The 21,989-nt window shown below is 41.5% G+C and overlaps 1 protein-coding gene across 2 annotated transcripts in view; it reads right to left on the bottom strand.

The window, feature by feature from the left end:
* Window positions 1-328: 328 nt before the first annotated feature.
* Window positions 329-21,989, bottom strand: part of LOC133874818 (guanine nucleotide exchange factor SPIKE 1) — a 52,365-nt gene continuing 30,704 nt past the window's right edge. Inside the window, exons 19-30 of one of the 2 annotated variants that reach the window (XM_062312680.1) lie at window positions 17,900-18,093; window positions 16,710-16,840; window positions 15,342-15,417; window positions 15,021-15,131; window positions 11,613-11,795; window positions 10,800-10,943; window positions 10,406-10,579; window positions 9,931-10,278; window positions 9,524-9,856; window positions 2,855-3,040; window positions 1,166-2,140; window positions 329-730 (exon numbers count right to left, since the gene is read on the bottom strand). In XM_062312680.1, coding sequence (XP_062168664.1) covers window positions 476-730; window positions 1,166-2,140; window positions 2,855-3,040; window positions 9,524-9,856; window positions 9,931-10,278; window positions 10,406-10,579; window positions 10,800-10,943; window positions 11,613-11,795; window positions 15,021-15,131; window positions 15,342-15,417; window positions 16,710-16,840; window positions 17,900-18,093 — 3,110 coding nt within the window. In that variant the 3' untranslated portion in view covers window positions 329-475. The remainder of the gene's footprint in view (window positions 731-1,165; window positions 2,141-2,854; window positions 3,041-9,523; window positions 9,857-9,930; window positions 10,279-10,405; window positions 10,580-10,799; window positions 10,944-11,612; window positions 11,796-15,020; window positions 15,132-15,341; window positions 15,418-16,709; window positions 16,841-17,899; window positions 18,094-21,989) is intronic. The other variant, XM_062312681.1, reaches the window with a different exon arrangement.

Here is a 21,989-nt window from a genome sequence, read left to right as displayed (position 1 = left end):
TAGCAACTTCTTTGTTTTGACCATTTTAACTCTTTTTCTGAAGAGCTACTTCCGATAATGTGTCACAATGTTAACTGATCCTTAAAAGCGAACTGTCAAGATTTTAAGTATCACAAGGAATCTTGATCCTTGATGATGCTAGAGCCTAGAGGTACTAATCGTATTGATATTGCTAAATTTTATGCACTTAAAAACTTCTTTAGGCTTTCCGTCTTGGTTTCCTCAGTCCTTCAAATTCAGATTTTGGCAAGAATATAATTTACGCCTGCAATATTACTAGCCCATTGTAAATGAGTTTTTCTGTGACTAAAAGAAAGAGGAAGAAGAAGACGAGTAAACTTCTCGGTTTCCTGAACATCACCTGCTTGAATAGTATACACATGACGAGAAAAATATTTGCCCGTCAACGAAAAAACAAAGGAAAGAAATAATATGAACAAATCGAAGCGGCAACAAACAAATAGTGCTACAACAGTCAGAGCTCTGAGAGAATGGCAGGAATGTAGTGAGATAACTCTGCAGTGAGGGACTGAAATCCATTCACAAGCTGTGTGTGGAAATCCTGATCCTCCTCTCCAATCAATCTAAAGTGTACCCGAATGGCACGCTTGCAAACCGCCATGAATTCGAGGAGTGCAGCGATGAGTTGCTGCAGTTCCTGTGAACGCAGCCTTGTAGCTGGTTCCCCAGACAGGAAGGCTGTGCACACACTTAGGACTCCACTGTTCACCTACGCATATGCAGTTGGCCATGAGACATTAGAAAATGATAAGCAATGCCATAAGTTCAATTACAGAGCATATAGAGAAAAAGGGCAACAACAAAAAAAAAGGACAACTCAGCAAAAAATGACAAAAATTTCCTATAAACAAACCAGTTTGTAAAAAATTTCATACAACCCACATATAGGATTGACGTGTGACCCTTGGCATGTGAGAAGCACATGTTGTTTTAATAGTATATGCTTTTCACATGCTTTTTTAATAGCATTCATAAACATGTCACTCTTATATGTGGATTGTATGAAATTTTTTACAACCTAGTTTGTAGAAAATTTTTGTCCCAGGGAAAATATTAGTGACTGAGATCTGTAAGTCATCAATATACATTGCAAAGATTGATATTACAGAAAGTAGAGGTCAGAAACAAAATGTCCACAACTCACTTGAACAGCAACACTGCCTTGAAGAATTCTCTGTAGACTCTGGAGACGTGGAAGTTGATCCCCATCGGAACTGCGAGGCTCTTCAAGCTCATTTCTTAGTGCAGCTGTCCGAGTTTCAATCATTCCAATTGCATTCTCTACTGGGGAGAACTCAAGAGATTCGGATTTAATTACTAAGAGCCTATTCACAAGGGCAGGGAAGGAGCCCTCAGTCTGAAGCACAGTTCGCCTCTTCCATTGGTCTTCCAATCCACCCTGGGTCTTGCCATTCTTCGTAAAGGGGGTATCGAACAAAAAGCGGTCAAAGACACGTGCACGGACACTGCCGGTAGAAAGAGAAAAGATCCTCTCCCTTCTGCTTCCCAAGTCCTCATCTTCCATTACTGGATCAACAGCAGTTATCTGCAGGTAGCATACTCCAGCCTGTAACTCATCTGCCTTCACTTGTCTAGAATCTGGAATAATGTGTAAAGTGTGATTGCCATCCATTCTAGACTCATATGTATGACTTAGTTTCTCCATTATGTCACCTAGCCGTACATCACGGGGCTCTCGGTATACATACTCCTTTCTGTCAAGCTTTCCAAATCTATCACCATAGAATCCTACACGATAGTATGTGGCATCAGTGAAAGGAATTGGGCTCGATTCCTGCTCAAGGATTGATTCATAGATATTAGTGAGTAATGTGTGACATTTAGCCAGCTGTCCATAAGCCCTCCTGCTTTTATAAACAGGAATTACAAGTTCCAGAATGCTGGCACAGAAATGATAGAGCTCAGCTTGAGAGAAAAGCTTATTAGCAAGCTGCAGGTACTTCACTGCAGAGTCAACTGTGAGTTTTGAAGCCCCATATCCCTCTACCTCGGCTGCGGATGCCTCAGATGTGATCTCACTGCTCACCATTGGACAAATTTTCCGAAGAGCAGTCACATGATCCTTGCTCCAAACACCATCATTTCTAGCTACAAGGGCCTACAGTAATTTTAATTAGGTATATCAGCAAAATGCAGATAAATAAGTCAGCACCACTCTTCAAATTATCCAGTCAACACTGCAGTTCCGCACTCCACAAAGTGAAAGAAAAAGAGACAAAAGAAAACCGCACAAAACAACAACAGATTGCAAGCACCTCAAAAAGAACAGTCAAAGACCCATACAAAGCAGATAGTACTCACCAATCACCATAGGTTCTGACCCAAGAAATGGTAACTCATAGCACAAAATGACCATTATTTGCAAATAAACTTCAAAATAATCGCCTCAGGAGCCAGTAAAATTAAGCCAGTAGCTTAGAATTTTGCATAATTAATTAAAAATCTCTGTAGGAAGTTTCAACCCACCTAAAACCACCAAGATTATAAAATTAGCTAACTTGAAAACCAATAACATCCAAACCAAATTGGCCTAAATCGCCCAGGTGGCAGCCTATGCATATTAAGTCCTTCACCATATTAAGTATGACAAATTAGGTACGTTCAACCACACTGTTCAAAGCAAGCAGCAGAGGCATGGGATATATTCCCTTCCATCTGGTTGCAAAGTACTGAATATGATAACTCCCCTCCATATATCAAGCTACAAGAATGGGATGGAATACTGTAAGCTCTCCAATTCACAAACATTTCGTTTCAATTTTAAATATTTTGCTACAAAAGGTTGAATACCAAGCACCAATAACAGTGTTACCTGCATTACAACACCAGCAACAGCCACGGCACACTGGGCAGCTTCAGCCCATGACTGCATTTCCTGATGAGCATCACATAAATGCAGCAACCACATTATGTGAAGATCTGGGACAGGCGCAAATGCCATTGCAAGTTTGTAGAAACTTTCTGCAGCTGCATATCTATCCATAGTCATTACAGAGGCCTGTGAAAAATAATGCAGAAGGTATTACCTTGTCAGAACAACAGAACTTATTCATGCAGACAAAAGTAATACAAGTGATGAACACATTTAGAACTTGATGAATTTATTCAATCCCCTTTGGCGAAGAATATGCAAACTTGTATGTACAAAGCAGTGGCAATGGAAAGAGTAAATCTCATTATATAAGGAGTTCCTCTTTTTGTTAGCAACCCAATATCCCACAGCATCCACTCCAAGGTAACTGTGAACTACAACCAAGCCTAGATAGAAGCCTTTGGTAACATTTGTTTCATGATGAATTATAATTTATTAAAAAGAACGGCAAAGCCTTTGTACATGAAAAGTATACAAGAGAAAACAACCTCACTAATGGCGTCTAAATCTAAAGAGTGAACAAGATCTACAAGATTCAAGGAGGAAAAATTAGGAATAAAAGCCTTTGGTAAAATATATATATATATATATATATATATATATAAGTAAGAAAGGTTTTATTAAAAAACCCTAAGACGTCCTTAAGTACATAGAAAGTATACACAAGAACAATCAAACTAGTCTACAAAAAAAAATCCAAACAAACCCACAAGGACCTAAGCCCTTAAACCCAAAACCCACAAGGAGCACTCAAAACTACAGTACGTGAGCCTTTCATTTCTTTTGCCTAAAGGGCACGCTTGAATCACACAGGAACAACCAAACCAGCCAAACAAAAAAAAATCAAACAAACCCACAAGGAGCACTCAACGCTACAACTTTCCTTCGCTTAGAGGGCACACTTGCATTGTCGTAATTAATGGAGCTTTTCAAATTCAACACATTTTAACCCAATGGAAATCCTCTTCAATGGCATCCAAAATCGTGAAGGACGGATCTTCATCCTCAACACCATTTGACATCCAATCCAAGGGCATGTCAAGAGGACAGACACCCAAGGGGTAAGAGGAGTGTCCATCCTCTCGAACCCAAACCTCATCCCCCTAATCCCACACAACAATCTCCCCAGACAGGCCAAAACCTACCAGCCACTTTTGAGATTGGATCAAGCTGTCCGACCTAAAATTCACCCTTCTCAGAAATTAGAGAAGCGCAATCATCCAAAGGGGAAGGAACACTCAAGACAAGGAAGCCTCGCCGGAGAAAGCTAGACGAAGGAGACTTACTGACCACTCCCCCACCCGGCTTTGGCGAGGACTGGACCACAGTCCCGCCCAAGGCCTGAGAAGAAGCACCCAAAGACGGAGCCATCAGAGCAATGAAAGCTGTCACAACCTCGTCAAACAAAGAAGCATCCATCTGAGCACCTCTACCTACCTTCGACCTCTCCAATGATATCTCAACACTGATTTGCACTCAAACGGGTAGATGGGAGCCCCACACTCCGACGTTACCAGAAGAGAAAAGCCGAGCCTTTCTCCCAACACAACTACCCCCGAAGAAGAGACACCAAAGGAATCTGACCCAACTTCAAAGAAGTTGAGTGCTGGAGAAAACCCCTCAGAATCCAAATCCGAGCACCCAAAGGGGACACTCACTGCTTCTGGAGGTGGAGCAAAGGCAGAGAAGGCCATTGCTGAAGGGAGCCTAGAAAACGCCGAAACAGAACCAAAGATCATCGGCAACGACATACCTGGAAACACAAAGGCTTACACGGGAGAGGAGGCATACATAGAAGACTTTGGAGCAAAAGAATCTGCCCCAAACCTTGCCGGCAACAAAAGAGAATGCGCAACTTCAACCGCCCATTTTGCAAATCCCTCGGAAACAAGCGAATAGAGATCAACGTCCAACATGTTCAAGTAAGTGCCGGTGCCTTCAGGAGGAATGGACAGCGGTCTCGCAGGAGTATCTTCAGCACCTTTAGACATCTCAGAACTGGTAGGAGTAGACAACCCACCACCCATGTCAACTGTCGTCGTCACCTCAAGCCGTTGAAGACCCAATGTAGACCCAAAACCCAAAGAGAACTCAAAACTCACTTCAGGATCCAAAGGGAGCCCTTGACCCGTAACCTCAATTCGCTTCTTAGATTTAGGCTTCGTCATAACCCAACCCAGACGAAAAGCTTTAAAACTGAAAGTAGGTTTTAGACACAACCCGAAAGCAAACGAACAACCTATCAACGACCCAACCCATCATCCTCACTAGACGGTTCCTCCACGTACGCAAATTCAAATGAGGCAAAATATTCCTCGCTGATCCTGGTGTGCCATGGGCAGAGAGAAAACGTGATGGATGTTCATTACCTTGCAGTTTCAGCAACAAGTCCTTACCCAGTAGTTCCTTCTCTATCACAAAACAGTCTAGGGCCAATCTCCCCTCCTTAGATGCTGCTGGTCTCACCGCCGGGAGAAGATCAAGGTAACGCCCCTCAAACAGTGAACCTGTAACTTGACAGGGCCCTTTGACCTCACCACCTCCGCGAACGATTTTTTTTTTTTTTTGATATGTGCAAATTTATAAAAAAAAAACAGCGTAAGGCACTTCTAATACACACGGAGTATACAAGAAGCAACAACCTCACCACCGACCCTACACAAACAGCCCACAAAACAACACAACCCTAAGCTCCTAAAGCTCACACCTCTCAATCTTATCCCACCTCCTATGTTCCTCATCAAGGGCAGATAGGAAAGCTACAGTTTTAATAGCCTGGGAACCATCAGTAGAGTTGAGAGAACTAGCTCTTCTAGAACAACCCCCTCCAGAGAAACCACGATCTGCGGGAGGAAGAGAGGACGAGCTCGATTTAAGAAACCCCCGCCTGAGAAAGCCCACATCTTTGAGTTCCCCTTGACCCACCGCCGACTTCGGCTTCCTCCCTTTACGCTTGTATTGAATCAATGGCTTCGACGTGGGCTCTTTCAAGGGAGAGAAAGGAAGAACCCTACCTATCGGCGAGCCCACCTCATAACCCGCACCCGGTGCAACCGCCTCAAAAGAAACTGGATGAAAATTCCCCACCGTAACCAGCCTAGTCTCTGCCGACGGACCAGCACAGTCTTCGGTAGAAGTAGCGACCGTGGACGACGCTGTTGAAATTGCTAAACTGGACAGAGCAAAAGTCTTTTCCGTGAGCAACTTTTGGGTGAAATTGGGAGGGAGACGCGGTTTGCTCTTTGCTAGCCTGCACTGCTTAGTCTTCTTAGTGAAAGGCAAACATCTCAACCTCCTGGAACCAGTCCGCATGCGAGCATAGGAGGACCAAACCCCAAAACGTCTAAACTTCCCCAAACGTCTAACTAACCAGCCCAAGCCCAAAAAGCCCAATTTCAGTTTCGGCCCAAAAGAAATCCTACCCAAATGCATTGGACACCTACACACCCGATCCTGCCAATCACCAATAGAGTCTAGAATCTTCTTGAAAAACCCAACTTCCTTCCCCGAAACGTCACAATCCCACTCGTGATCACCCTTTGAGCACGTCTTCCTGCACCCTTTGCCATATCGATCCAAGGAGCCAACATCGTTGACTGCAACCCGAGTCTTGGAACACGCTAGAAGGTCCTTACCCAACGGACCAAAAGAAGAATTCTCCATAGCATAACAGTCGTCCGCAAGGTCTTTACCCAGAGGACCGGAGAAAGACCTCTCCAAAGCAAAACAATCCACCACCTGCCGAAAGGACTTCTGCTCTTGGTCCAGTGAAAATATCTTCTTCATCTCGCACCAAACCATTGTCGCCGTTTGAACACGAGGCCCACCACCAACCGACAAGCGCACCGCCTCTGCGTACGACAATAAACCCGCGACCTTGCCCAACCTCTTCCCCGGCAGGGCGCCACTAGAGGGGTACACCACCGAGGATCCAAAGAAATCCAGCACTTTGCTTAGCTCCCCAGAAACACGCCCCCAACCCACCCGTCACGGCCTTCAGGAAACACAATCATTCCTCTCCGGCCACCCACATCGAACACTGTCACCACCAAGAACCGGCCGGAATTATTTCCATCTCTCCGAATGATGGTCACCTTCGAACCCTCCCTGAAATATTTAACAAAGTCCTCAGAGCCCGGATTTTGCAACACCTCTTCCACCATCGACAATAACCAAGCAATGCAACCCAAACTCAGCCGAACCTACCCTGAGAAATCTTTCCTCTTCTCCGCCACCCCCAACACTGAAGTTCCTTCCACTACCGAGAAGATGAAGGACTTAGCCTCCACAAAAAACCGATTCTCCATACCCTACCACACTCGACAACCCCCGACGGGGTTCACAACAGCCCCGTCGACACGCCTCACATGGCTGAAAAACTTTAGAGGCGCAAACTTCCAAAGAAAAACTCTAATGTTTGTAGATCCTCTCTTTGATACTCTCTTCTGTCACTGCTGGAGAAGGAACGAGAGAATATGAAAAGAGTGTATGAGCACAATCCTGAAGTTGCAATACATAGATTTCAACTCAACAACTTCAAGCTTCAAAACATTATTCTCCCGAAGAGCCTCAACATCACAATTAAGATAAGGGGAAGTGCAACGGTTATATTGAGAAACCTTGTATAGATCCAATTCCGCAAACGATGTTAGAGCACCATCGACAATAGGCCAGGCCCCACCCGAGCTTGGGGAGGAGACCTTTAAACCCAAAACCTCATTCCCATCCTTCTTCTCCATCGGAGACAACACACCAATGGGAGAAGACCCAGACGTGGTTTCTAGGAAAACCCATCACCTTGCACAACTCATCAATCATTCTGTTCCAGCCCTGCACTCCTCATCCCTCCAGAAACAAGATAAACCGTCTCCGGCCACCCACTGCATAGACCACCAGCTCCATAAAATGGCCATCCTTATTACAACTTTCCAAACAATCCAAGCCTTTGAATCTTCCCTTAAAATCCTTGACCCCCGGAGACAGCAAAGCCTACTTCACCGTTGCAACAACCCAAGTAGTACACTGCAAACCCAATAGCACAACCCCTAAGAAGCCTTTCCTTCTCTTCTTCATTCTCAGCACAAACTTGCCTTCCTCCACCAAGAAGAGGAAAGTTTTGGCCTCCGCGAGGAAACACCTCTCCAAAGCCATCCTCTAGAGAACGGAACCCTAGTGGGACTCGCATTCACGCGCCGCCCTTGGGGGAAGAAGGAGAACGGCCATTGCCGGCACACCGCCCACATGGCACAGGGTCTCCCTTGAGACCAAGAACAAGAGAGAGCAATGGCGGCCAAGAATTGATAGTGGCAAGGAAAGTTTGCGGGGTGGAAAAAGAGCCTTGTGGGTCAAATGGCTTTGAGTAGTCTAGAGGAGCAACGGGACAATGCAAGGATTTCTGGCATAGATAGGGGTTGTTGCAGAAGAGAATGAGTGGCGCTAAGAGATGTCATTGAAGCTGAAGAAGAGAGAGAGAGAGAAGCGAGTTGAAAACTATGAAACTTATCTTTTAAAGGCATGCTGTCAAAAATTCAAATAAATTTAACTAAGAAATGGTATGGGGTTCATATTGAGTTGGCACTGCAAAAACCCTACCTTGGCTCACCCTATTCCCAAATTCTATGTCACTTGCCCATTAATAAAGTCCCATCCCTATGCCAAAAGGAACTCGGAGAATCAGGTCACCTCTTAAAATAGATCCTTGGTCATTTCTACAATCCTTTGAGTAGTCTAGAGGAGCAACGGGACAATGCGGGGATTTCTGGCATAGAGAGGGGTTGTTGCGGAAGAGAATGAGTAGAGCTAAGAGATGTCATTGAAGCTGAAGAAGAGAGAGAAAGAAGCGAGTTGAAAACCATGAAACTTATCTTTTAAAGGCACGCTGTCAAAATTTCAAATAAATTTAACTAAGAAATGGTATTGGGTTCATATTGAGTTGGCACTGCAAAAACCCTACCTTGGCTCGCCCTATTCCCAAATTCTATGTCACTTGCCCATTAATAAAGTCCCATCCCTATGCCAAAAGGAAATCGGAGAATCAGGTCACCTCTTAAAATAGATCCTTGGTCATTTCTACATTCCTAGTACAAACACACTTTGAAGTGGAATAGAGGAGGGTAGAATATGGAGGGGGGAGCAGCAGGGCACCCTACCAGTTTTCAGAAAGGCAAAATAAAGTTTGTTTATGCAAATGTATTTTTTTAAAGTTGCTAGTACTTCCTACAAAGTGCATGTCGCTTTGAGTGACCTGCTTTTGATGTGTATAAGTAACTTTCAACTATGACGCAAATAGACATCACTCTTCCATGCACAAATAATCTATTGATAAAATTACCACACTACATAAAGTTATTTATGGAAATAAGCAACTCTGTAATACTTGGCTCGCACCATGAATTAGAAGCAATGCCATATCTCAACACAAGAAGTGTCAGCTACAAGAAAAACAACATATAAAACGGAAATGAAAGAAGGGAGGTGAGGTATCAACCCTTTGCCCCAGTCTCGTGTACCATCACCATCCCATTAGGGCCAAGGTGTACTGTGTTAACTGAATAATTAATCTCACTATGTCTCAAACTCGAACTAATGCAAATATTGCTGAAAACTTACTAACAGTGCATGCTCCAAGCTGGAATCAAGGGCTAGAAGAAGACCATCGGAGAGATATTTGACATTTGACCAAGACCACTTGTTCTCTGACAATCTTTCTGGAATAGTCATCAGAGCACTCTCAGGAAGTCCACACTCCCTCAATAGGTTGGGGCTTTTAGATTCATCTGCCATTTCCTCCAAAGATTTTCTAAAACGCCGTGCTTCACCACTCTCTTCTAGCGTTCCATCAGACTTCATCTGAGTCACTTGCACATCAGACATCAGCTCTGATAACGTGATAATCAACATGACCCTTAACCTTGCTGTTTGCATGAAGTAATAGAAGGAACTCTGCAAAAGAAAAATATAGAACATAATTTGAGTTAAGAACAAGAGCAGCAATCTATGAACTTCACAGAGCATACCTTCATAAGTATCTGCAGCCCAATTACAGCCCTTCTCCTGATGCTTTCATTTCGGAAAACTGCAAGTCGAAGTAAATGGAAAGTTATTTGCTTTAAGAAACGATCATTCTCCCTTGCCATTAGAGTTACTCCATGAAGATCAAATACACCATTGAAGACAGGGAACAAAGCTTTCCAGAAAGCCAGAGGTTGATTTCGAGAGAAGAAACTCATAAATATAGCTGTGATGCAATCAAGTTTTCCATAGTCAGTAGAGATGCTATGGGATGCTGCCATCACGGAAAATTTCTCTGTTATCTCCAAAACCTGAAGACTGACAGCAGCACTCAAGTTTTCTTCCCAAAGCTCCTGAAGAGAATCCGAAATTATCAGTTGTCTAAAATAACTACAAAAAATTTAAAACAAGACATTAGTAATTTCTTGGAGCAGTTGGAGCAATCAAACAGATAATTGATTTTTCTATGCAAAACTGTACCAATTTTTGTCTCAATATCGGGTGCAAGGATTCTCTAAGTGCTTGTGCAGAAGCTCCAATCCTAGAAGACTGTGCCTGAGCCAGAGCTTCTCTCAAGGAATATGGCTGGGTAGGGGAGCTTAATTGGGAGTTCACTCTCTGCCATAAATAACCATTGTCAGGTGTTCCCTGAGGCTGCATTAAAGAGGTTCAAGGCGCATTAAGGATACAGAGAATATGTGGTACATCATAAATATCAACAATTTGAACAAAGATGAGTCTGATGGATGAAGGTAACATTCAATGCACGTAAAGCCAACATCGCAATCAAGGAGTGAACAACACAAAGCAAATAGTACACAAAAAAATTAAAAATTGATTTTCAGAACTTAAAGCAACAGAAATATCAACTAACTCTGACTTCTTGTCTTGATGCCTCAGACAGGTAGTTGTTAACTGCAGGAGAGAGTCTTTCAGAGTACTTGGGGGAAGCAGGTCCATCCCCAACAGGGCTACGAGAACTAGAGCCCATAAGCATGCCATCAGCAGGTTTTCTATGCTGTAAAAGAACATAATAAAAAATTAGTTTTATGGCTGATGTAATAAGAGAATGAGCTGCAATGACATGACATAAAAATACATTCAAAAGGCGATTTTAGTAAGGCATTAAACAAAAACATATATCAACTATGAACAAAAAGAAATCCTGAGAAATATTCTGTTCTGGTATCATAGGAGGAGACAACAAAGGACATAATTTCAGAAAGCTGATCACAGGGAGGAGACATAAGACATTTACCAATAAAGAATGCAAAAATACCTAGTCTTGAAAGAACATGATATGTGGGCTTACCTGACCCCCCCAAACAAACTAATGAAAGACTATCTATCCCCTAAATTCTTTAAAAAAATATAATATTATTCACATTGGAAAAAAGTTTTGAAGCAAGAGTCTTGACCCAAATTTATAGGTCCATACACCCAATTGTTATTAGGTAACTACCACCACATTTTATTGGAACCAAACATACCATCAACAGCTGATTTCTACACTTAAGTAATTAAACAAGTAATTAAACAAATCACAACATAAAATAATTAATTATAGATTACGAAAATGACAGCTTATCAACTTAACTGTGCCATAGCCTGAAGAAGAAGTAAAATTAACTAAGAAACTAAAATAACATGATCTGAAAGGAACTTAATTTTTAAACAGAATAGCAACCTCAAAAAGAACTAAGCTTTCCTCCATAAGTTTGAAAAATAATCTAGTCCGAGCGATGCTTTGCTGCCATGCTTTGACAAGTGATGCATCATCAAGATTGCGCACAATTTCCAAAATAACAATTAAAACTTCACGCTTTTCAACAGCATTTAGGTTGTAAAAGACAGGCATTTCATCTAGGATCTGCATAGACAAAAAGAATCACTAATTATGAAAACTGAACAGGAAGAATCATGATCCAAAGATGATAACACGAATGATAAAAAAGTAACAGAACCACCTCAATCACCCTGTGAAATCTACCGATATAAATTATAAAAGAATTGTTGGATGGTTTCTACAGCTTGTATATGACAGTCCCTAAATAAAATAATAATAATAATAATAATAATAATAAAAAAAAAAAAAAAAAAAAAAAAAAGAGTAAACATTTCAACACAATTTTCATTATTAGAACGGTCTATTTATTGGAAGAACAGGTTATTACCCATACATAGCTAGAGATCTAGCAGACCTGTTTAGCTAATAAAGAAATTGTGAACGCATTGCAAAGTTGCATGGAGTTATACTGGCACAATTCACAGAACTATAAACCTTTGGATGAATTTCTCTATTGGCATTGCAGCATAGAAATGTTACACCTTTATTTTTATTTGCAGGGTTTCGTAAGCTTGGAGAGTTATCTTTACAGCTTATATTTTTTTTCATTCTAGGAAGGAGCCTATATGCTTGCTGGTAATGATTCCTGTACCCTAAAAACTCTGGACAAACATTATTGCATCTTCAGATGTGAGGATCATGCTTTGAGAGAGTTGTTCGCAGATTTGTTTTTAATAGCAGAGGATAAAAATGCTTATGTGCACTCATGTTTGGGGCCTATTAGATGATACGAGCTTTCCATTATTGAGAGTTATTCCATATTAGATTTATTATATTCTAGGGCTCCACTGAGAAAAGGAGCTGATAATTTGAGAAAGATTTAAAACAGATTAGGAAAGATTTTAACAGACAATGACACTAAAAGAGATACCATTCAAGTAGATTGCTGTTGTATGTGCAAGTGCAGTAGTGAAGCTGTATACCAATTGTGGAGTTATTGTGTAGTGGTGAAACTAGGAAGCATTTGCGGATTGTGTAGTGGATGAAACCATTGAACATTTGTTGATTCATTGTGCAGTGGTGTGCAAGCTGAGATCGTACGTCTTCTCTCTCAGTCCAACAGGATGCCCAGGAAGGTGATTGATGTGCTCTTTGGGTGGGAAGGTTGGCTACGAAAGTATGCGAGTTTTTACAATTGGAATGCTACCCACCTTCTGCTTAATGGGGAGAATTTGGAGGGAAGGAGATAATCGAACATTTGGAGCTGTAAAATTATCTATTCTGAGTTGAAATCATCATGCAAGATTGTTGTTTGAGTGGGTTTACGGATACTGGCGAGTTCTCCGGCGCAAGTCCTAGCTTGTGCACGGCGGTGGTTGAAGATCCGTTCACCTCAGAGTGGGCGGCGAAGCCCAACCTGCGGTCGGATGTGTCAGTTTGTGACTCAACCCCGTGTCTGCTGGGGGGGTTGGGTTCGGACTCTAAAGGATTTGTAGGTCCCTCTTTGGGGGTGGCTGCGTTGGGAGAAAGGATTCGTTTGTCTCTTCCGGTGATGGCGGATAGTGGGGCTCCCATTTACCCGTCCGAAACCCAATCGGTCATGAGGTATCAACGGAAATCGAAGGCCAAAGCTAGTAAGTTGGATATTTCCTTGATTGATGAGGCAATGACAGCTTTGAGGTCGCCGATGACGCAGTGTTTGGGTACATCTTCTCAGGCTTTCGTCGGGACTATGGTTAAAAACCTACCGATGCCACGAGGGGGAGGGGGTCTTCGGCGCGGGTTCTTGCTCCCGAGAGTTCCCTCCCCATTGAACGGCTGCAAATCGTTGACCATTGACAAGGGTGAGACTCCCAGTACGAATGGTTTGATCCAATCTCAGGAGTGGCCAGTAGGGTTTAGCCCATCTGGGGAGATTGTTTTGTGGGATCAGGGAGAGGAAGGTGATTCTCCTCACCCGTTGGGCGTTTTTCCTCCCGACTTACACTTGGAGTGGGAGTCGGATGGTGCTGAGGATGACGATTCGGCCTTGGCTTTGTTGGATGCCATTGAGGAAGATTTTCATCGGGGTAGTATGGGGAAGCGGTACAAGATCAAAGGAAGGAGAGAACTGCAGAATTTGAAGAGCTCCATAAACTACGACGTTGCGAGTGTGCATTCTAGGAGTAGGAGAGGAAAGGCTCAGGTTCTGTAGTTTGTGGGTTGCTTGTGGGCTGCGGGTGTTGTGTTTTAGGGTGTAGGTTCCTGTGGGTTTTTGGGTGGGTTTCTTGTGTGTTCCTTGTGGGTTGGATTGGGGTTCTTTGTGCTTGTAGGCTTAGGTTCCTGTGGGTTTGTGTGATGGGTTTCTTTCTTTCTTTTTTTGGGCTGTTTTTTTTTTTTCATTTTCCAGCATTGCGTTTTCTCTTGTATACTGCCAGTGTACTAAGGGGCGCCTGACGCTTTTAATAAAACCAAGTTATTACTTATCAAAAAAAAGTGGTCTCGTGCATTTGGTATCAAATCTATGATTTCTTTTTTAAATTTTTCTGCTTCCGTTATAGTTACTAGAATACCATCTTGAGCACTTCAATAGTCCCTAACTCTGTATCTTTACATTACCTAGTACCTACTTCTCTAGTTTTTACTTGGGGTTGTTCCATAAATGCAAATTTTGCAGTCTCACTTCCTTTTCTTCCTTCTCAAGAAAGTATCCTCTTTAGAGAGTAGCATTGAGAACAAACATTCATCTTCTTCCCATCCTAATTCATTCAAATAGTTAAATATGGTTTTGTTAGACTGAAAAGCAAGATGGATGAAATATGAAAGCAGATTTCTGAATACACCAAAGCTAGGTTCTTCCTCGGACTCAGGCATTCAGTCTTCACCCACCCACAGGACTTGAATCCCACGACCATATACCAAACACCCCTTACTTATTGGGTGTGGAGGTGCCATTTAGACCAACGGCCATTGGCTCCAATCTTCACTTATACAAGTTATTTTTACCTGTTCCTCAACCCTTATAGTTTCACTGTTTAAAATCAATTCGTTCTATCTACTCAGCTAACAGCTCACCATTAAACTATCTTATTCAGTAACTCTTCTAGCTTTGATAAAGAGCTTTGCATGTTTTCAATTTCCAAGTAGGCAAAAGTATACAGAAAGGACACCTAATATTCCTAGCTAGTGTACAACTACAGCTGCAAAAATTACACACACAACTTAAGGTAATGCAAAACTTAAGACTTTTGTCAGCAGACAGCAGAGGCTCAACAGAAATTCAAAAAAAAAAAAAAAAAAACTTTAGAAAATTAATTTAACAATGTGCACCTGTCCAATAAGTGGAAGATACAGCTGGGCAATATATAGCTTATCTTCAGGTTTTTGGTATCGAGCATCAAACTCATGCTTGCACAAAAGGACTACCAAGATTCTAGCCGCCTACACACATGGGAAAGCAAGTGTCAAAACAGAATGATAATGATGTATTGCATATCTTTTACAACAGTATGCACTATGTAGCTGAGTATAAATAACAGTCACATTATGCAAGTAAAAATGAATAAAACGGACATCCACCCTCTCAAAAGAAAGAATAGAAAATATTAATTGAAATCAAGATCAGTGCAAATAACCTGAACTAACACTTACCTTTGCCCGCAGAGATAAATCGTCATGATCCCAAGTAAGGAAAAGCTCCTGTATCAAGACAGATGAAAGGTAGTTCCTACAACATGAACATCCTTTTAAGTCAAGTACATATCACATACCACTTTCACTTGAAGTAGCTTATCCAGACAGATTGAAGTCTTGAAAGAAATAAATATTAGAAGATAAAAGATAAGGAAGAATAAAAAACAAAAAAGTTAGTGATTACATCCATTTTTCTCAATGTATAGTCAGCAACCACATAACATCTAAAACAAATTGTAAGCACAGATTAGCCAAAATTAGAAGAATTATGATTCTTCAAACAATAATCAGGATACTGCAAGGTAATACAATGCAAGATTCATGTGTTTTTAACCTTCACTGAAACGATAGTTAGAATATAAATATTGTTTATTAATTTTCAACATCTATGATAACCATAGCAAAAAATCTGGGAAATAATTAACATTAATGTGAGATATCATCAATAAAATTAACAACGGGAGTTTTAGTTCTTGTTTCAGTACAAACTACAATGGTTTACTCCCTCCAACCTATTCTGCAAAGTCCTTCGGACCCTTTTGGGATGTCCCCAAATGTTTCCATTTTCTAAAATAGTATTCACCATTCTACAGCTTTCCCCTATTACCCTTATTTTTTGAGATAAAATACAATTATCATCCATACGGAAATGAATAAAGAAAATGGTAATTTGGGAAGGTAATGACTTTATCTTGCATGTGTAAGAATCAAATGGTTCGTCCTCTTTTATACAGGTATGACAGTAAGCACATAAATAATCCGAACTCATGACTACATGAGTTTTTGCATTTGGCTTACCAAAAGAAAACACTTGAACAACATAGAGGTATATTTCCATGATGATAATTTGATTAACGAAATGAAAACATAGATAAAACAATGAACTTAACTCAATACAGCAATGTCCCTGTTGCAATACTAAAATATCAAGCTTGTTAAATATTGGAGCTTACTATTGTTACAAATATGCATATAAATGTTATTTGCTACAGTTTCTGTGCTAAAGCTTGATAGCACCCAAAAGCTCCAATAAATAGTCGCATGATATGCATTCAGAGACTTTGAAGGGGAGCAGCAAGTAAATTTTCACAGATCAGCTAACATGAGGAATATGAGCAATTGCAATATCACATTTTTGTTTAATATTATAAGACAGAAATTAGAGACACTGGAACAGAAAACAGTATACCAATAAAATTATATCAAATAAACAAGTTCCACATATAGAAAATTGTGCAACTTGGAGACACTAAATTCATTCTGAGGTCCACGGTAATCTACATAAAAGTTATCAAGTACCAAAACAAGAAGTGTTACATAAATCACCTATCTGAAGGGTCTCTCCCAGGCATTTCCACAAAAAGGTCCTGATCACATATAATCTGCAAAAATGTAAGCTTGCAGTCATGGAGTACCGATTGACACACCCCAGAAAACTTGTCCAGGTACAAGGACACCTGCAGCAGATGGAAGACAACGTAAAGACAATATGGTCACAGAAAAAGGGCAACAGCGATGAACAGAAACAACAAAGTCCACTACTTCTGGGCCAAAATAGCCCATTGCTTGAGTAGGGCTGCACAAACCCATTCTGCATTACTAAGGGAGGTTTCTTTATCATTTTTAATAAGTTAGTTTTTTTTAAAAAAAAAAAATAACTCAAAGACCTTCATGATTTTTCTTATTTCATATGTATAGTTGTTGGTCTTCAACACATCTTCATAGCTCATAAGAAAATGAAATACAATAGAAAAAAACTTGGTACGGCAGATCTCCAACATTTCAATAAAAATCCCAAAAGCTAAGATTCAGGAAGATAAGTACCTTCATGACTATATTCCATTTCTTTCCTATTAAAACAAAAGCCTTGTACAGAACCAATTTGGCAATTCAAACACAATTTTAATTCAGCAATCCAACTGAAACCACAGTGCTGTAAAAATTGAGGTGAAACAATCACCAGAAAAAGACATAATTTGGCAGTGTAAAAAAAACTACATTAGAGTGTCACAAATAATGTTGCACTGCAAGAGTAATACAGGGAACTTATCTCAGAACTTCAAACTTGCCAGCTTATTGGTCTGCGCATAAGATCTAGTGGAGATTTTCATTTGAAAGTTCTTCAGAAATTCACTTACTGTCTTAATTCCATAAACTTTCACATGACGTCCCATTAGTGTGGATCCATTTACATTATTTGATAAGATTGTGACTTTTTTCACCTCTAAATATAGGATGTGGTGGATGAGTTGGCATTACTTAAATTCAATGGAAATTTACACTTTTACCAGATTTTAAGTGATGAAAACTACTATTGAATGTTCTTTAATGTAACACTAAGTCTATCCACAATAAGAGTTCTGAGAATATAACAGGACAGATACAACACTTCCGGCCTATCTAAGATTCAGACTGACTGTAGAATCCTTACAAATGCATATATGCAACAAAACAATAGAATTCTTACACAAGGCATATATGCAGCAATAAACATTAAAATTAACCAAAATGCATACCAATTCAAAAACTTGACGAGGTTCAACGATGGACAAAAGATCATAACACAAGAAGGCCAAACTGCTATTCAAACGTTTCGCCAAACTCAACCCCTTCTTACAGCGCTCATGCACTTCTGTTAGAAGGCAATCATACAACTGCATAATACATCGAAAAACTGCTTCTTTCAATTGCATTGGTGGGATGTCTTCATCTGTAGCGCAAGGAAAATTAAAATTATAAAAAATTTTATCATTCAAAAATTCAAATCAGATTATTAAGCTGATTCAAAAATATTGTATCATGATTTAAGGGCACCAACACGGAATAATTTAAATGATAAACAAAAAATTTTGAATCAAAAGCAACTATATATCACAACAGCAGAAATGGCACCCCAACCTAGGTGTTCAATGGTGCAAACAAATAGGCATTAATTTTTTTTTTGATAAGTAATGATAGTTTTATTGAAAGCGTAAGGCACCCCTACGTACACTAGAAGTATACAACAGGAAACACCTAACTAGAAAGCAAAAAAGAAGCAAGAAACTCAGCAAAGCTGATAGATAAAGGGTACAAATAAGCCATCGACCAGACATACAAGGCATGGAGAAACAACTCTAGCACCTCCTCTAGGGAGCTTTCTAGATTCTCAAAACACCTAAGGTTTCTTTCTCTCCAAATACACCAAAAAAGGCAAATAGGCACCATCTTCCAAGAAGTAGCGCTCCCAGATCTCCCAGACTTCCACCAACAAGCAACTAAGTCAAGCACGCTCTTAGGCATGACCCACGAAAGACCAAAGCGGGAGAAAATGTTATTCCATAGAGCTGAGGCCAGATCGCAATGCAGAAGAATATGGTCCACTGATTCCCCATCCTGCTTGCAAAGACAGCATCTATCCACAATAATTAAGTTCCTCTTCCTAAGATTGTCCAAGGTCAAAATTCTGCCTAGAGCTGCAAACCAAGTGAAGAAAGCTGCCCTCGGGGGAACCTGAGACCGCCACACACACTTCCATGGGAACCGAGTACCTCCAGCACACATCATAGAACCAAAAAATGACTTCACCCTGAACACACCTTTCTTGGACGGGACCCATTTAAGACAATCTGCCCTCTCCATATTCACCTTGGTAGAGTCCAGCATCTAGAAGAAAGAGGCAAAAACATCGACTTCCCAATCATGAGCCTCTCTAATAAAGCTTACGGTCCATTGAATGGACCCGCCCAAACTCTCCAAATTATCAGCCACTGACGCATCCTTCACCCGAGCAATGCCAAAGAGATCAGGAAACACTTCTTTCAGAATCGAATCACCACACCACAAGTCATGCCAAAATCTAATCCTACTCACATCCCCCACCTCAAATCTAAGGAATTTGGAGAAATTCTCCCAACCTTTCCTTATAAACTTCCACAACCCTACTCCAAACGCCCCAGCAACCTCTCGGGAGCACCACCCACCCCACGAACTTCCATACTTGGATTCCACCGCGACTCTCCACCAAGCATCTCTATCCGTACCAAATCGCCATAACCATTTACCTAGCAATGCGCGATTAAACTGAACCAACTTCCTAATGCCAAGCCCCCCATTCGAAATTGGAGTACAAACCTTCTCCCAACTCACCAAATGGTATTTAAAAACTTCACCCATGCCACCCCAAAGAAAATCGCGTTGCAACTTCTCAATGCAAGAAGCAACACTCACCGGAATAGGGAACAGAGACATGTAGTACGTAGGTAAGTTAGAGAGCGTACTCTTGATAAGGGTCACTCTCCCTCCCTTAGAGAGGTATAACCTTTTCCAACTAGCCAACCGTTTTTCAACCTTCTCAATAACTCCATCCCAAATACGAGTAGATTTGTAAGGAGCCCCCAATGGAAGACCCAGATACATCACAGGCAAATAAGCAACTTCACACTCTAAAATGTCGGCTAACCTTCCCACATTATCGACATTCCCCACTGGAATGATGCTGGATTTGGCCAAGTTAACCTTAAGACCCGATACAGCCTCGAATAAGAGCAAAAGAACTCGCAAAGACCGAATCTTGGAGGAACTAGCATCACAGAAAATCAAAGTGTCATCAGCGAACAAAAGGTGGGAACAAGAAGCATCGCCCACTCTGAAACCATCCAACACACCCCCACTCACTGCCGCAGTAATCATGCGACTCAGCGCTTCCATAACAAACACAAACAAAAGGGGAGACAAAGGGTTTCCTTGCCTTAGGCCTCGAGAGCTGTTGAAAAAGCCGTAAGGTGAGCCATTAACAAGCACAGAAAACTTTGCAGAAGAAATGCACCGAGCTATCCACGAACACCATTTTCCCCCAAAGCCGCATCTCCTCAACATATACAACAGAAAATCCCAATTAACGTGATCATAAGCTTTTTCTAAATCCATTTTGCAAACGACTCCCGGCTCCCTTGATATAATACGACTATCAAGGCATTCATTCGCAATAAGGATTGGATCAAGAATCTACCTCCCTTTGATGAAAGCACTCTGGGATTTGGAGATAACCTTGTCCATAACCGTCTTCAATCTGTTGGCCAAGACTTTAGCAATAATCTTGTAGATACCTCCTACAAGGCTTATGGGCCGGAAATCTTTGAGAGACAAAGCTCCTGGAATCTTAGGAATAAGAGAAATAAAAGAAGCGTTCAAACTCTTCTCAAAAACTTCTCTGGCATGAAACTCAGAAAAAACCTCCATAATGTCCAAGCGCACCACCTCCCAACAAGCTTGGAAAAAAGCCATAGAGAAGCCATCCGGACCCGGCGCTTTATCGCCATTAAAAGCAAACACTACCTTTCTAACTTCCCCCTCCTCAAAGGCTCTCTCCAACCACCTTGCTTCTGACTCTAAAATGGCATCAAAGGAAAGCTCATCCAACCGAGGCCTCCAACTATGCTTCTCAGAGAAGAGATCTTGATAGAACTGAACCACATGCTCCCCTATCTCAGCCGGATTAGAAGAAATGGAATCTCCGATCAATAAGGAATCAATAGAGTTATACCTTCTGTTTGAGTTGGCTATAGAATGGAAGAATTTTGTGCATTTATCTCCTTCTTTCAACCACGTCACCCTGGACTTTTGCCTCCAGCAGACCTCCTCCAACAGTGAGCATCTCTCTAACTCACTGACAACCTCTAGCTTCTTTTGAATTTCCCCCTCAACCAAAGCCCTATTGCCTTCCACTGTATCAATCGCCTGAAGCTCCTCAAGAAGCTTTCTCTTGTTCCTCTCCACATTACCAAAGGCCTCTACATTCCACGTCTTCAAATTAGCCTTGAGGGCCTTTAATTTACATGCAAGCACAAAGCTAGGAGAGCCATGAAAAGAGAATGAGTCCCACCATTGTTTCACCAACCCCACAAACCATCCACCTTGAGCCACATATTCTCAAACTTGAACGGCCTACTTCTTGCAGAAGAGTGAGCACAATCGAGGAGAATAGGAAAGTGGTCAGAGAAAAGGCGGGGAAGCCTCTTCTGAGACGCCTCAGGAAACCTATCTTCCCAATCAGGAGAGACAAGAAAACGATCAATTCTGGACCAAACAGGAGGATCACAGGAAATTGACCACGTATAAGAACCTCCAACGAGCGGAAAATCCATAAGACCCTGGTCAGAGATGAACTCACAAAAGTCCCTCATGGCAGACACACTACCATCTCCAGATCTTTCGCTAGGGAACCTAGTAGTATTGAAATCTCCCCCTATACACCAACGCAAACTCCACCAACTCATAATCCCAGCCAGCTCATCCCAAAGACCCCTCCGATCAACCCTGCAATTCGGACCATACACGCCTACAAAACCCCACTCAAAGTGATCATCAACATTCCTTAAAGAAACTGCAAGTGTGAAACTCCCCACGCACACATCCACCTTTTCCACCACCCTCTTATCCCACAAGATAAGGATACCCCCTGAGGCCCCACTTGCATCCAAACAACACCAATCCACATAATTACACCCCCAAAGACTACGCACAAACTTCCTAGAGGGATCCTTAACTTTTGTTTCTTGGAGACAAATAAGATCCACCTTCCAATCTCTGAGCAAATTGCAGATCCTTAAGCGTTTACGCCTATTA

Source organism: Alnus glutinosa, chromosome 8 (assembly GCF_958979055.1).
Source record: "Alnus glutinosa chromosome 8, dhAlnGlut1.1, whole genome shotgun sequence".
Classification (NCBI taxonomy): Eukaryota; Viridiplantae; Streptophyta; class Magnoliopsida; order Fagales; family Betulaceae; genus Alnus; species Alnus glutinosa.
Note: the sequence above shows the minus strand (reverse complement) of the source record. Positions and strands in the feature narration are given on the sequence as shown.